The 15,761-nt window shown below is 40.5% G+C and overlaps 1 protein-coding gene across 1 annotated transcript in view; it reads right to left on the bottom strand.

Annotated features, from left to right (window-relative positions):
• Positions 1–900: 900 nt before the first annotated feature.
• CDS1 (CDP-diacylglycerol synthase 1) overlaps positions 901–15,761 on the bottom strand; it is a 34,142-nt gene continuing 19,281 nt past the window's right edge. Inside the window, exons 5-13 of the mRNA XM_087736362.1 lie at positions 14,961–15,100; positions 13,354–13,412; positions 11,076–11,158; positions 9,492–9,579; positions 8,333–8,401; positions 7,368–7,520; positions 4,677–4,796; positions 2,553–2,656; positions 901–1,367 (exon numbers count right to left, since the gene is read on the bottom strand). Coding sequence (XP_087592488.1) covers positions 1,238–1,367; positions 2,553–2,656; positions 4,677–4,796; positions 7,368–7,520; positions 8,333–8,401; positions 9,492–9,579; positions 11,076–11,158; positions 13,354–13,412; positions 14,961–15,100 — 946 coding nt within the window. The 3' untranslated portion in view covers positions 901–1,237. The remainder of the gene's footprint in view (positions 1,368–2,552; positions 2,657–4,676; positions 4,797–7,367; positions 7,521–8,332; positions 8,402–9,491; positions 9,580–11,075; positions 11,159–13,353; positions 13,413–14,960; positions 15,101–15,761) is intronic.

The raw sequence follows: 15,761 nt of genomic DNA, 5'->3' as shown, positions 1-15,761 counted from the left end.
TATTTTTATTTGCATCAAGACATGTCACATGATGAAAAAAGTTAGAAAACAGCTAGGATTGAGAATTAGAGCATCAGCTTTCCTCATATGCCCCACAAAGTCTACAGAATAGCTGCTTTCTGTAAAAATTCTCTATTCAAACACCTGTGTGGTTACCCCAGCTTGCTTGAGGATCTTCTCAATAAATAATAACACACAGCAGAACCATGGATCCTGTCTTGCACTGTGCACATTCATGAGATAAAAGTTTCTGCCTTCACTGAGTAACATGTTAATAAAACAGCACGTAAACTTCACTTTTTATTCAGGACCTCAAAGTGCTTTTAAAAAGAAGGAAATACCCCCATTCTACGCAGTAGTTAAGAGGCACAAGGAATAAGGCTTGAATTACTGTCTTCAGACACTGACCAGGCCATGGCAACCAAGGGCTTAAACTCCAGCTTCTCCCCAATCCGTTTACCGAGTCGGAGAATCCCATCTTCTCAGGCAATCTCTACTCTTAGATGTAGACGCTTGTTTATAATCTGTAACATTAACCAAAAAACTAGCAGCTCCACAGCCCAAACAGCCCAGCCATACTTCAGTAAAAGTACTTTTCTCTTGAAAGCATGAAATAGTTTCATAAGAAAGCTGTTTAATTAAAAACAGAGCTAAGTTTAACCCTCATAGTGATTTAGTAAATACAGGTAGCCTGATACAGCAGGCTGTAAGTACCTCTTTGACCGGGCTACCAAGTATTTTCTGGCCAATTGTAATTTCAGCACTGGGCTACATAAAAGTGACCACCTGCCTCATCTGTTTACGCTTCAGTAACCACTGGAGACCAAAAAAGTATTGCTAAGATATACAATATTAAATAACTCATTAAAAACTAACAGTGAATTTTATTTGGTTTTGGGGTTTTGTTTTTGTTGTGGTTTTTTTTTTTTTTTTTTTTTTTTTTTAAATACAAAGCCTGTCAGGCTGCGTGCTGAAGGAAGACTGCTGCCATCCACTTCAGAAGTAAAATATACAGCAGGTGTAGTGTTACTTTGCAAGCAGTCTAATTATTTTAGGAGTAAGAGATCTTCTGTGTCCTAACAGGAAGTCACAGCATTCACATTCATTTCAGGAAACATTCACCTCTTCCAGACGACAAACTGCTCTTCCTTTAGCTATGATCTATGTGCACATTTGCAATGCTTTTCCACAGGCTTCTTGGAAATGGAGGCTTCTTCTAGTCCTCCGTTTTGACAAACTACCCTCTCAGAGACGGCTGCAGGATCCCTTTTCCAACAAGGTGAGATTTCAGGGTTTTATACACGCTTAGTTGTTGCTCAGGCTGAAGTATCAACAGCTGTTTCAGTAATTTGCTGGGATTTGGACCCCTGTCAGTGAAAAAAAAAATTTTTTTGTGAGCAGCAGCTCTAAAGAAACTTTTTGACAGCTTTCCATTCTCCCCTTGCTGCACAAACAATGCCTTCCCTTTTCTGCGGACACCAAGTTATGGATTTCTCCCAGCCTAGCTCAGAACGCATGGGCGAGAATTTCTGGCAAAGCACACTCCTTAGCGCAATCTGAACAGAAACTAAAAAGCATTTCTTGTATTTGCTGTCAAATGGGGATATTAAGAAGGCTTATGACAAATAAGATTCACTGATTCATCCTTAATCACTGTAGTCAACATTTTTCATCAACAGATCTTTTTCAGTTTAGTATCTCTTGCCAGATAAGCTGTGTACTATTGAAATAAATGGAAAGTTGGCCAAGTTGGTAAAGAAAACCACAAATTAAACCAAGCTTTTCTAAGTAACAGCCTCATTTTTAGCTAGTTACTTATTTACAGTCTGCTTCTAAGATGGACCAAATACGAGGCAAAGAATCTGTTGCTGATTAGGTGTCTAATAATTATTTAGCCATATGGATTTACAAAATGAAGGGCACGTTATCACTTTGGACACCTACAGGCCCTTGATCCCCCCTGCCCCAGGAACTAAAATGACTGACTGTAAGAGAATTGTCATTCCCATGATTTCTTCTTGAAAGCTGGTGTGGTTCAGGGAAGATGAGCAGTATGTTTAAGAAGTTGTCTCCTCTCTTTAACCATAGTGTTTTCATCTTAAACAAAATATCCTGAGTCAAGTGACAGAAATATTGAAACTTACAGGACGAACTGCAGTCTCACAACCTACAGGGTCTTCAGGAACCACACAGGGAAAGCAGATGCTGCAGCAACCCTCCTGCCCAAAACCCCATCCTCATACCTTTCTGTAATCAGTAAACTCTAGTAAAACTTCTAAGAGGCTGCTACACAAAACTTTCTGGTATTTAGGGTACACAGGTTACCTTTAACAGCAGTCACAAAAACATTAAGGCGTAGCTTGAACCTGACACAAATCCTAGGCAGTGACATATGTTTTCTTAACAGTTCTGTATTTGAAATCATTGCATAAATCAGATTTAGAAACCTGCAATCTCTGCTATGCTAACCGTGCAGAACGTAACTTGTATGAAGTAACCATGGTACAGCTCCTATGCAAGCTTAAGTAGTTAATACTGTAAAAAGCCCATACCTTATGAAACTGGTGATATAGACGTGAACAAAAGTGGCCATCAAGTACTGACAATCAAAGCGATCCATTATCCCACCATGCCCAGGGATTGTGTCTGCGAAATCCTTTTGGGTGTGAAGGACAGGGAGGGGGGGAAACAGAAAACCAACATGGTCAGTGATTCCAAAGAAACACACTAACAATGTGTCACTTGACAGCAGCACATTAAGGCCGCAATTAAGCTACGGTTTCACTGCACTGAGCCAAAAGTTAGCAAGAGCCTCCTTTGCTAAAGGAGTTTTTAACTGCAAAGGTGAGTCAAGGGGAGACAAGAAAAAGAAGAGATGAAGCAACTTGTCCACAGTACCACACAGCAGGACAGCGGTAGGTCAGGTGCAGGTTTGCCAGTACTGAGTACGCTTGCGTGCCTATATACACTTCATTTTGTAGCACGCCTCTTAAGCTAATGGCTGTCGTTTCTTGCCTCTGCAGAATCTAATTCTCCTCTAATACTTCTGTTGCTTTATCCTGTACTGGTAGCTGCTGCTGAAGCACTTGTTACCAGGGAATATATATTTGCTACAAGAGAAGCAGCAACCTGAGGACTCTTTCCACTAACACTGGCTTTCCAAGTTGTACTGCCCATTCACCTGCCATTTTTTTCCGAGGGTTCTTGGTAACCATAGTTAAAAACCATAATGTGTGCATACAATATAGATATATTTAACAGAATCAAAAAACCCTGTAGTGAAAAAATTATCGCTACTTAAAAAAAAAAAATATTTCTGATGCAAACAAAGGTCGATACGCTACATTTGTGTTACCTGATCTTGTCTGTAGAACAGCTCTATCAGTCAAACTACCCTCATATATCCTCTTTGTCATCCACACTCACTTGTGCACTCGCTGGGTGAAAACCCCGACCTTAGTCATGCGGGGCAACTGCCAGCAAGTTAAACCAGTCCTGTGCCGGTGCCACTCCAGCCCTCCAGTGCTGGGCAGGCATGGAGTGTCTAACCCAACCTACGCGCTGCCTTCAGTAACAATTCCGCAATATCCCTGTCTCTTCCTGACAGTCCTTTGGTCACCACCTTGGGGCCCAGAAGTATTAAAAAAAAAAAAAAAATCTACTTTTTAATGTTCTACTTTTTAAGAATAAGTGCTGCTTTTCAGAAGCATTTTTTTCCCCAAAAAGCCCTTCTTCACACAAACAGTCTTTTGCTACCTGGACGTACAGGTACGACAGCGCACGAGGCTGTAGCTAGCAAAGTGCCGGACAAGCGGCTTGGACAGGCACAAGAAAGAGGGGTAAGTACAAGCACATGTATGGGAGTTCAGCACAAACAGAGAGGTTCATATGCTTCTGTGCAAAGCACATGCCAAAACTGGTGGACATAGGGAACAACAACAAGAACAACAACAAGCAACAGGATAAGAATTACAGCAGTCCTACCAAGACATAAAGAAGGTCGGGAGAAAATTTGGGGCTGCCCTCTTCCCATTACTCCTGCTGCCACTTAATACCAGCCAGGGACAACACTGCCACAAGCGACAGCGCACACCTTGCAATAAACAGAGGTTAGCACGTCACATCGTTTGCCAATACACACTCTCGTTACAAGGCGGCACTGCATTGGCAAAGGCAGCCCAACATCTCATGCTTTGGTGAACCCGACAGGTCAGCATCTGCGTACAACACAAATACTATCGGTAAAACACAGCCAGCCACAATCTGAAGGGCAAACCACTGTTGGTGCGTCTTAGGCATCTACAGATTGCCTTTATGTCAAGTGTAATATCTCACATCTTGCTTGTCTAAACCACTTCTGCAACATGACTTGGAAGAGTAATTACCAACCAAAATATGAAACCAAATTATTCTTAGATTTCCAACACTGAAGTCACATGCTGATTATGCAAAGTTTTAAGAATAACACATACATATACCTGATAAAACGAAGTAGTGCTGCTGATGCTTAAAAAACAGCTCAAACATCATCACACCTTGGTAGAAACACTAGGTACTATAATGAACAATTAAAAAAAAAAAGAAAAAAAAGAAAAAAACAACAAACCCAACCCAGCAATTTATCTAATTCAAAGAGAAAACCAAAACAAAACCAGCTTACAGGAGTCATTACACACCTTGATTTTGAAAGCTCTTTTAAATCCACTGGCGAAGAATCCTCCAAATGGCCCAAGTAATGAGGCAAATGTTGACAGTGCAATGCTGTGCATCTGAAATGGGTACATGTTCACCGTTTCCTACAAGAAAAATAATTAGCAGTGTATTTCAATATGTTTGATTGTAGGCATTTTAAGCTTAAATATTTTCAAATGGGGCTGTTACAGAGCAAATTTCCACAAAGCTCCCGTTTTCCTGACACAATACTGTAAAGAAAGGAAAAGTGGACACACTGTAGAAAGCTGCTGAAAGGTCTGGCCTTGTGAACAGGGTGAAGTATTTGGGGTTGCCAGAGCAGTTAACTTCGACAAATGATGTGGTTTTCAGCCAATCCCTTAGTTGATCATAGGGAATACAACCACTAATTCCATAACGTATGATGGGACTCTCTAGTCTTTCCTAGCTCTGCTTTTCCAGCTCCATTTCCTGGAAACAAAGGATCTTTCCACAAATTCCTATTATTGTTCTAGTAAGTGGCCCAATGCTCTCCACAAACTTGTCACCTTCATGCAATTCACTGTCACTTCTTTCAGGTGCTCTCACAAGCTAGATAGGAATTTTGCACTAGTCCACCACACTGTCACCTTTGCGTACATACGGCAATAATGGGAGATAGAAGGGTTATCCCCATTAATATTTTTTGGGTTGCATTTAAACAGATCTTGTTCCCCCCAGCCTGTTCAGACTTGAAATATGTTTTGATCCATTCAAGTTCTTACAGATAAGGGAGACTTCACTGGCAACAGGTACCCGTTTTCCTTCCTGACACAGATTAGAAAAAAGGGGTTTTTTGGTTGGTTGGGGTGTTTTGGGTTTGTTGGGTTTTTTTGATTGGAGTTTTTTGGTTTGTTTGGGTTTTCTAGGTTTTGGGGGTTGGGGGTTGGGGTTTTTTTGTTTGTTTGTTTGGGGTTTTTTTGTAACTTAGCTTTGAGGACTTTCAAGTCAATAGTACAAGCTCCAGCCTTTGAGGGAATGCTATGCTGGCCTCATGCCCGAGAGCAGAGCACACCTCACCGGCAAGTCTTGATAAACACCATCTGTAGCTGAAAAATCCTGTACCTTGTGTTTCTAATTTGCATCACAGCTGGCCAACACCAATTAACTTCTTGACTACTTTGTGCAGTTGTGTTACGACATCTTTCTTTTAGGCTAAACTATTCAGTTGGTCAAACAGAAAAGTTTATGAGTTGGAATTAAGTCAATTTTGTTGGGAGAACACAAGGCTCGACATCTTTTGACGCCAAGCAAAATGTCTTCCAAACATAACGTGGTCATATTTCTGAGAGAGAACATCAGGAACTGAGTAACAGAGGGAAAACCAAAACCAGACTGTTGCTCAAACAAGTAGATTCAATTTGACTTTCTATAAGGAGTGCTAAAAAGAATTCTCTCCTCAAAAGGCGTGTTAGAGCCTGGCAAAAGTACTCCAGAAGTGCAGAAGTCATCTCTTTTTAGGGTTAACTGACAGCTCTCTATTACACTGGCACAGAGCTGGGCATTCCCATCTCCTTGCCCTTTACCAAAATACATGATACAGCTGGACACCGTAGGATTTCTCTCTGCTCAGTCCACATTATGTTTTTGTGCAGAAAGATCCTTATTAAATTTGCAATCAACCCCACAGTCCCTGAAGCAACAGTACGTTCATTTGGTATGAAAATATTGGAGCTCCTAGATGGAATCTTACTTTTCTAAGTGTCAACTGTAGCCATTAATTACTTTTAGTCTTAGGTTTGGTGGCTGCAGTTTCCAGTTTGTGCTTTCTTCTTGGAACCACATCAACTTTTCTTCTTCAGTGTTACACCCACGTAACCACAGGTAAAGCCCGCTGCCTTCCCTAGCGCTGTGCGCTCGCTCTCTGTGCTGAGCCACTGCACAGGCGAGGGGAGCGCTGCAGAACCCACTTGTTCTGCGTTTATCCCAGTCACCTCCTCTTTGCCCTAAAGGAAAGAATGACAGACTGCTTTGTTTCTATTTGGTGTTCTCTTCCTGTTGAAGCGCCTCTGGAGCCTGTGACTTCGGAAGCACTGCGTTGTATAGTAGGATAACTGATGACCCATTTCCTGACTGGTAAAGATTCAACAGCTCACTTCAAAGAATTTGCAGGCTGGCTGTGAGGAAAAGGGTCGGTGACTACGTTACATGGAACTATTACTGGTACTCCTTTTCCACTCAGCACGGAAGTAATGGCACCAACGCACAAGATGCCATGTGGTGAAGAAAGTACGAGTCCAATGCTAACAGCAGTTACACACTTGCTGAAAATGGAATGAAGTTCTACAAGATTACTTAAGCCTGCTACTAATTCGGGTCATAACTAGCCTTTGTCCACTTTCCACAAAAATTTAAAGGCTGCTCTTCAAAAATAGGTTTGTCTGCAAAATGCTTAAGTGACACCCATTTCCAGCACCAAGAGAATACAGGCCACAAGAGCGCAGGTGGGTTTGCTTGGGTGACTCCAGCAATGCATTTCAGTTCTGCTTGGGTGACCACCTCCCCTATCTGAGCAACAGAGGCGCTCACGGCATCGATTCAGTTCTTACCCTTCAAGCCCCACCAGCATTCATGTACCTTTCTAAAAAGGTTTAGAAAACTATTCAAGCTGGGAAGTACGATTTCTGTTTTAACCAAAGCCTTGTTTTTTTCCTTACCCATCCCAGCACAGCCTGAAGCAATGGTGGCACAGAGTACTTCTTCATCTGAAAGAGCTCTGAAGGTTCACACTCTGTCACAAATCTGTTGCTTTCACTGTTGTATTCCACAGGGCAGACAAAGTACTGATGTTGAGCCAAAAAATAGGAAAACTGAAAAGCAAACCAAGAACTCCTGAAATAGGCATTTGTTGTTACAGTCAAAAATCACACTGTAATGGATGGCTTTGTCATCGCAAGCTGAGGATAATGAAAATCTTTTTAATAACAGAGGGACCCAGAATGGTTTAAAATTGGCCTGTTTAAGTTGGAGAATGCCTCAACAAGGCAGACAAATGTGGACGTTCAATGCGCTTAGTGATGATTTCCCAACTTGTTTTCCTTTTCACATGTCTCAGATTCATATCTACTGAACATTTCTGCATTATAAAATCCCAAACTGTTAGCCACTCATCATTTCTTTGCAGTTCACTTCTCCATTAAAACTTGAACTATCGCTTCTACCAAGTTTGGCAGTTACGAGTTCTGCTGACCTTGGTGATAAGTTACTTATCAGAACAGTTACTGTAAAGTTATTATCTTCCATGCATATCATCAGTGTAAACTACTTCTCAGGAGAAATGTCATTATAAAGTATGTAATACAAAAGTACTACTTTACAAAGCATAAATAATGCTATCAAGAAACTTCAATTTCAAAATAGAGATGCAGCTAATAGATAAAATAATTTCAGATATAGTAACAGTAATGGCAAAAATGGTCCATACAACCTATTCAGGAGAGGTGCAAGCCTTGCCTAACCTTTCCAGCTAGTTACAAATTGGCAGAGTTCTCTAGCCAAAAAAACCCCTAACTCTTAGGCTTTCAGCGGTTTGAGATGACCAAATTTGTCAGTAATTTTACTTCAAGTAAAAACAGGAAGTTGAAGACTGAACCTGCACAAGGGAAGTCTCGTGGTTACTTACAATAAATCCAAACACAACTGTGGAAAAGAAGCCTCCAATGAACCCTTCCCAGGTCTTCTTGGGAGACAGCTAGGCACAAAAGAGATAGCATTAACCTCATCAGTTGCATCACTGAACTCTTTTTTACTCTATTTCTGGACCTTGTTTGTGAAAATTAAGCTCCTACTTGGTTTGTCAAAGGTATGTGTGAAATACTGAATGTCAGCAGCTGCAGCCACTGAACATGATAAATAGAGGAGTATGGCTAGGACCTGTCCCAGGCAAGGAGAGGGGAAAGGGCTGCAGTTTGGTTGGTGCCGCTGGGCAGCTTGAGGGGACGGAGAGCTCCCTTCCTATCTGCTGCTACCGCCTGGAGGCTGCTGCCTGCCTCTGGCCACAGCTGACCCTGATTGAACAGCTGAGTTCCTTCAAGCAGAAGGCTTGGAAACCTGCACAAGCGTCCTATGGCTCTGTGGAGACCTCTGCTAGCAACTGCACATTTAGATAGCGGCAGAAGCCTGCGTGTGAGACAACTACTGCCGGGGACGCTCCTGGGGAGACACTAGCTTCCTACAGACAGACTGGCAAACTAATACAGCAAATAACTGCAGGCCTAGAGAGACCAGCATAGCAAGCTATTTTCTTCATCAAATTCTATCACATTTTCAATTTAGGAGCAGCTTAATATCAGAACCAACTAAATACCCAGAAGTTAACAGGGCAACATCACGAAAATAATAATTCATGGCTTTCTGTGGGGTCTAGCATATTCTACCAGAATAGGAAGACTACTACTTGCGCCCTTCTCAGTGCTACAGCAAAAAGACCAGATGAGGAACAGGTTTATATGACCTAGCAGCTTATTTCAAATTACAGTTTCTGGACAGTAAGCACGCAGTTAAACCTGCATATGAAGCCCAAAAAGGAAGCGATTATAAATGATGATGCAATAGGCTTGAACTGTATTATACTGTAGTGTCAATATTACGTTCACATTAATCCCAGGTTCCACTCACAAATCTTCAGAAACAGGACAGTCAATTTTTATTTTTTTTTTAGCAAAGATGCGTATCATGCAGTACAGCGGAAAGTATTTTTTCCATGAACATGTTTTTGAATAAGTATCAAAAATGCTATAAATTGTAAAAGCTTGTTAGTGAGGAAGTGCCTAAGTACATACCTTAATTAATGGAGTTCTGCCAAAGAAGAATCCAAAAATGTAAGCAGTAATATCATTGCAGATAACACTTGAAATTGGAACCAGAAACCTAGAGAAAGACATTAAAAGTTTCCTGGAGAAAAAGAAAAGCTGCCCAAACCTAAATACATGACAGAAATTGGAACAGCAGCATTTCTTTCTGGGAAATTTTTCTGTAGTATTTAGAAGGAATTATGTTGCATAACTTATTCACCTAGCTCCCCCACGAGCAGCACATTTAGCTAGACTGGTTTTAGTCTTCAGCCGATCAAGACTGTTACAGATCCATGCTAGTTCAAGTTAAAATATGATTTTGGTGCATAAGCTTAAAACGTAAACAGGCTGGCTTTTTGCTTATCAGGCTTGAAGACTGGTACCACAGTTAAGAAGAAATCAACAGATATAAACATGTTAATGTTATTGGTAACATCAAAACAAGCAAATTCCTTGTGAAGTTTAATGATACCTAAATTTAAAAAAAAAAAAAAAATTCCTTTTTTTCCTCTTGCCAGTTTGGAGCAGCCTGTGTTAGCTTTCGAACTGTTATTTGCATGCAGACGGCATCTGAATTTGTTACTTACTCAAGCCTGTTAACCTCTTTTTTTCCCCTTTTCAAAGCAGGGATGTATTAATAAGCTAAAAGTCAGATTTTGTGACCATCTGCCAAATTGCCGAGCACCAGTGGAAATAAGAAACAGTAGGCGAGCAAGGCAACTAGGTTCAGTTTTTGGCACATGAACATGATCACTATGAAAAGAATTTTTTTATAAAAACTTTGTCAAAGGCTTTGCATTTTCTTTCTAACTATGAGCACGTCTTTTCTGCAATAATCTCCCCAGTTGTACATATATCAGGAAAAGAAAAAGGAGAACATGCAGTATTATGTCCTTAGAAGAACACAAATCATCTTCCATGTGCTTCTTCCTTCTTTCTCGACTTGTAATTTACCCTGTCCCTAAAGAACAGGGGGGTGGGAAAACACAGCCTCTCTTTGGGGAGCGGTTTTAAGTAATCAAGTTTAACTGCATCATCAGAATTTAATATATTGCTGGAAATGGGGCATTAAGATGACTCAACGATATCCAAGATTTAAACTCTTAGAATACTTTAAGCAATCTGAATTTATCTGAACAGGTAAGGCAGCAGGGAAGGCAGCCAGATTGGGGATTTCAAATTAAATGCTCCAGCTTCAATAGTTGTGAGCAACGTGAAGCTCCCAAGCAATTGAAAAAGAATTGCTGGATATTCATCCATTCAGCAAAATGCTATGAAAACGATTTCACCAAGCTTGCAAGCAATCCTATTCCTTGCAAGTAAATGAAGTGGTTGTTCAAAACTATCATACTTGTGGCTGCCAATCTAGTTCGAGAGGCTTCTGCTTCCTCTCCTGGATCCTTTAACTCATTGCTCCCAATTCCCCCGACTCTCCTTCCAAATAGACATTAAAGCTCCTTTAATTCATGCTGCTTTAACTGTTCCCACGATTATTCCCTAACCAGATCTACGTAAAAGAACCAGCCTTTCAATGCAAGAGAGTTACAAATCAGTTTATTACTGTCCCCTTACCAGATCATGCCTTCAAAGAGATTTTGGATGACAAGATGAGATTGAGTTACAGTGATCAGCAAAGTGACATGAGTCCATGCGAACTGTTAACAATGCAACAACACAACGGTTAGTGAAAACACCGATCCATACACCTTGATAAATACTGGCGTGTCAGCTAGAGGAGCTTACTTAGGAGCTCACAGGAAAGACCACCTCTAGTGATAATGCAAGAGATGTGTGCATACAGTATATCACAAGTTAGCTGGCTTTCTGAAGCAAGTACTGAAACTTTAACGGGCTTCCCTATCACTTACCTCCACCCAGAATTTTTTAACGTGCAGTTTAACATCTGATTTAATAAGACATACACCTTCAGCATGAAAGCAGCAAAGAAATGTAAGCAATGTGATATTCTGTATATACATATAACAGACATGTTAGAACTGTAACAATAAAATGGCAATGAACTACTCATGAAAGAGTCATGTTACACAGATGTGGGTATCTCTCGTAACAGAATACCAGTCCTCTTATGAAACATAAAAATTCTCAGGATTAGTGAAAAGAAAGTGTTCATTTTATGCACACGGTCATTTAAACAGTCATTTTCCTCAGTATTACTGTACGTACTTGGTGTATATTCTGAAGCACCAGTGTGCAATAAAGTGGTTTCCAAATGGTTTACCAGTAAAGATTCTACAATAGATTTTATTTTCAAAAAACTTTTAAATCAAGAACTGGTAGTTTTTCCATGAAACACCAAATTTAAGCACTCTAAATATATGGGCAATTTAACACTCGTAATGCCCTTCTTTAATTCTCTTATCACATGTGTTTTTCTATGGCAGCCAGCATCTACTTCCAGTTAAGACAACTCAAGAAGGCTGAAAGAGGGGGTGCAAGAACTGACTAAAGGTTTCTGAAAATATTACCTGCTGGTTAATTAAAGCACCTCTGCAGCAAAATTTTTAGTATTTGTACAGTGATATTGGAACACCACCTAAAACCGAATGGCTACTCGCCTTGTCTGTCTAAACACTGTGGTGCCAAACAGCGGACACACAGCTTCCCTCTGTTTTACTACAATTCTTAGCTAGTCACACCTTATGTTTTCTGGGCGGGCACCAAGTCATATGACTGACACCACATTTTTTCTGCCTTCTTTCCAGAAAGGGAAAAAGGAAAAAAAAAATCATGGAAAATAAATATATTTACCATGAGCTAATCTGAAGATGAGGACGTTATTTGCAGATTAGAAGATAAAGACCACCTCTCCTAGAAAAGCTGTATCTCCCTGTCAGGCAAGTTTTCCCACAAACAGGGCAAATTTTTGAGTAAAAGATTTTTTTACATGCTCATACAGGGCTCAGCTAAGTCCTAGTCTAGAATTAAGGATCCTCAATGGTAACATGCTACCTAAAGCACTGTAGAAACAGAGGGGTTAACTGCATCCCTAGAGCTTTAGGAAATCTTTAAGGTCGCACAGTGCCCCGACTGCGCAGTTTCTTTAAAGAGAGGAGCTGTACTGCATTACTGTTTCACCGTTGCTTCTAATCATTCTTATATAGAAGGGGGTGTGTCTGTGTTCAGTGGGGTTTTTTGGGTTTGGTTTGGTTTTGGGTGGGTTTGGGGATTTTGTTTTGTTTTCTTTAACCTGTGATGTTACAAAATCAGTTTTCGACCTATAAGTTACATGTAAGAAAAAGATTCATGCTCTTGATTAGCTACTACGCTGTTTATTAGGTGGACAAATACAAGAGATGAGAACACTGGTTTCTTTGAATAGATGAATGATCTATTGAGGCACAGCGGAGCAGAAAACCAGAACTGCTGTTAAATGTCACAGAATAAATCCTCCACATAGGGGTTAAGATCAAGTTCCCTTCATAGTACTTCAGTGGGGCCTCTACCAAAGTAACACTTGAGTCACAAGAACCACTTCCCACACTATGCTGAACTATTTGGCTTCAGACCTGGGAGGGAGGTGCACACCCCTTTCTCCAGGAACCTCTTTTGTATCCGCCTGTCACTAAGGGAAACGTACCATGTTGTACATGCACAAGGCCTCACCAATGACAGCTTGTATTGACTGAAAGGCCACGTCCCATCGTATAATAATAATAAGCTGCAAGGTGAACAGATACTGAACAGCCCAACACCACTTGATTTCATGGTACTGTCAGTTTAACCACATTTTCCACACCCCTCTTCCAAGCCATTTCATGAACATAGGGACATGACTGTTTCTAGTGACATTCATAACGTGAGTGACCACAGCAAAGTGGGTAATACACACCATGTAAAACTGCAGACGATAATGTTTCTTCACTAAACTCAAAACAAACATGCAGAAGCCTGTAAAACAAAGCAAGTGTAGTTTGTACCATCTTATTCAATTATACTGAACTGTGATATACCAGTAATTCTCTTCCCCTGAAGCAGCTTTTAATCTCTCTGCTGCTAGGAGCGTTTGCTTGTATTCAGTTAAGCGTACATATAGAATTATTGTCATTCGAGCACAAGATTTAGTTAACATCAGTAGAGAGCATCCATTTCATTATTTACAAGGTCCCATCATAGACATCAGTTTCTAGGAGAGGAGACCATCACCTTTAAAAACCACTCAAAAATCAGGTCGACAAGCTGGTTTTGAATAATTAACAGAAATAATTGAAAGGAAAAGACCAGCTTGCCCCTCTTCCCCAGACAGGCACACGGCTGCATGCAACGCCAGCGTGAAGTGCAGATGTTGGAGAATTCAGCTGACTGAAAGGAACATTCCGGGTGGCTAACAGAGCACCTCTTCTCCCCTAGGGCAATCTCCTGCACCAACAGGGGCCAGAGGCCCTCAGAAGACCCTTAACCCTGGGGACAGCCCCTCAGGGACCCCACGATCCCAATGCGACAGCCGCCAAGGGGCTCTGCTATGCTCTGCCTCCTGCTGTTGCTCATGACTGGCTTGTCTCATCTCTCCCCTCACCGCCCTTCAGTGGTCACGAGGCATTAGTTAAGTTAGCTTCCTCAAGCCAAAGCCAGCTGAAAAAGGTCAAGTCTTGCAAAGCTGGTTTCAAGTTTGTGATCTAAGCACAGAGTAGAATTTTTATCTGGTTTAAAAAAAAAATTAACAGTAGACAGACTGACAGTTCATCATGAAGATCAGGTTTCTTAATAGATTTTATAAGTATTTGTAGCATAGCAGTCTCCTCTCCCTTAGCCCAACCTGAGTCTTCAATTGATTTAATTTTAAGCTAAAGTAATATTAACTGCATTGCTGAAAACAATGTGGACTATATTTACATGTTCACAAAGCGATACCCCCAAAGACTGCCAGCTTATGTCTCTTCTTGCTAGAGAAGAGGCTTTTAAAAAGTCTTTCTTTGGATAGGGAGGAAAATCTATCCATGAGGCAAGCATCTGAATATCTTTCAGACAAAATAAAGCCTCAGACATTTTAAATAATCAGTTTAAAATATACTGGTAAATCTTATTGCTGTAGACCTAGCAGAACACGTGCACAATAAAGCATCAACCCAGGACAGCAATTACACATACAAGTCATCTCCACAGACTGCCAAAATACTGTTCATGTATTCAGGTACTGAGCCCCAGTTCTTCAGCGATCAGAATTAATTCATGCCAACTTCTCTCGAGCGCTATTAGCTCAATTTTCTCAAGATCATGTACTTGTTTAGGCTGCTTTCTTCTTCTCAGTGAATGCAAAATTTATATTCATCTTTTCACAGGAAAAATGGAACTGCGAACATCTCATTTCCACAAACATGAAGAGGAAAAAGAAACTGAAAGTGCATAAAGCTGGGGAGCAATTATTTTTTAAAAAAAGAAAGAAACACAGAAACAAATGCCGCACAAAGTTCTTTCATTTTTGCAAGTTCCTACACTTACCTGTTAAATAGAGCGCAAAAGATATAAATCTGTGGTAACGAATTAGGAATTGAAGCTGTTCTCTTCTCTGAACAAATGTAGCGAAGTAATCAGCTACAGTCTCTCCATAAAAGAAGTAGTTCACACACAGCAAGAAGTACCTACAACATACAACAGCCAGCAGTTATTTTAACAAAATAAATATATATTTAAGTATCATTCTTAAAAACCAACTAAACAAAAAAACACAACAAAAAACACCATACAAAAGGAAAACCAGAAGGGTAGAGAAGACGTGATAAAAATAAAATTCAAGTGTAAATCCAGTCTTATACTTCGGGGTTGGTGTCTCCTCTGACAAGCCAATTTTTGTAATTTACTTCTAAAGCAACCGCACTAGAAAAACAAACACATTTCGCAGGATACACTTGGAAAATTCATTTCATCCTTATCTACAGTATTGAATACTCCACGCCTACGCGAGTCCTTTTCAGATATTCTAAAGGTAGAGAACAAGCATCTGCTATCATCGATATTCTGCAGATTCTTTTCCTGTATCCTAATAAGGGTAGTTTGTGATTTCTGCCTTACAAAGAGGGAAAAGGTACTTGCATAACGAATTCTCTGAGGTTACAGGACAGCGAATCTGACACGGGGCTGGAGGATCTGAATGCAATTATACTTTTGCCATCTGGCCTGAAGATTCTCATCTGAAAGAGTTACTGCTGCATCTCCTGCTCCACTCCACCACGTACTTTGCCTTTTAGCTTTCTTGACTGAGCAATAATCTTACAGGGTTAAATCTATTAACTAACTAGTAAA

This window comes from Nipponia nippon, unplaced genomic scaffold (genome assembly GCF_047370975.1).
Source record: "Nipponia nippon isolate SJK-2023a ecotype South Korea unplaced genomic scaffold, ASM4737097v1 scaffold_6, whole genome shotgun sequence".
Classification (NCBI taxonomy): domain Eukaryota; kingdom Metazoa; phylum Chordata; class Aves; order Pelecaniformes; family Threskiornithidae; genus Nipponia; species Nipponia nippon.
Note: the sequence above shows the minus strand (reverse complement) of the source record. Positions and strands in the feature narration are given on the sequence as shown.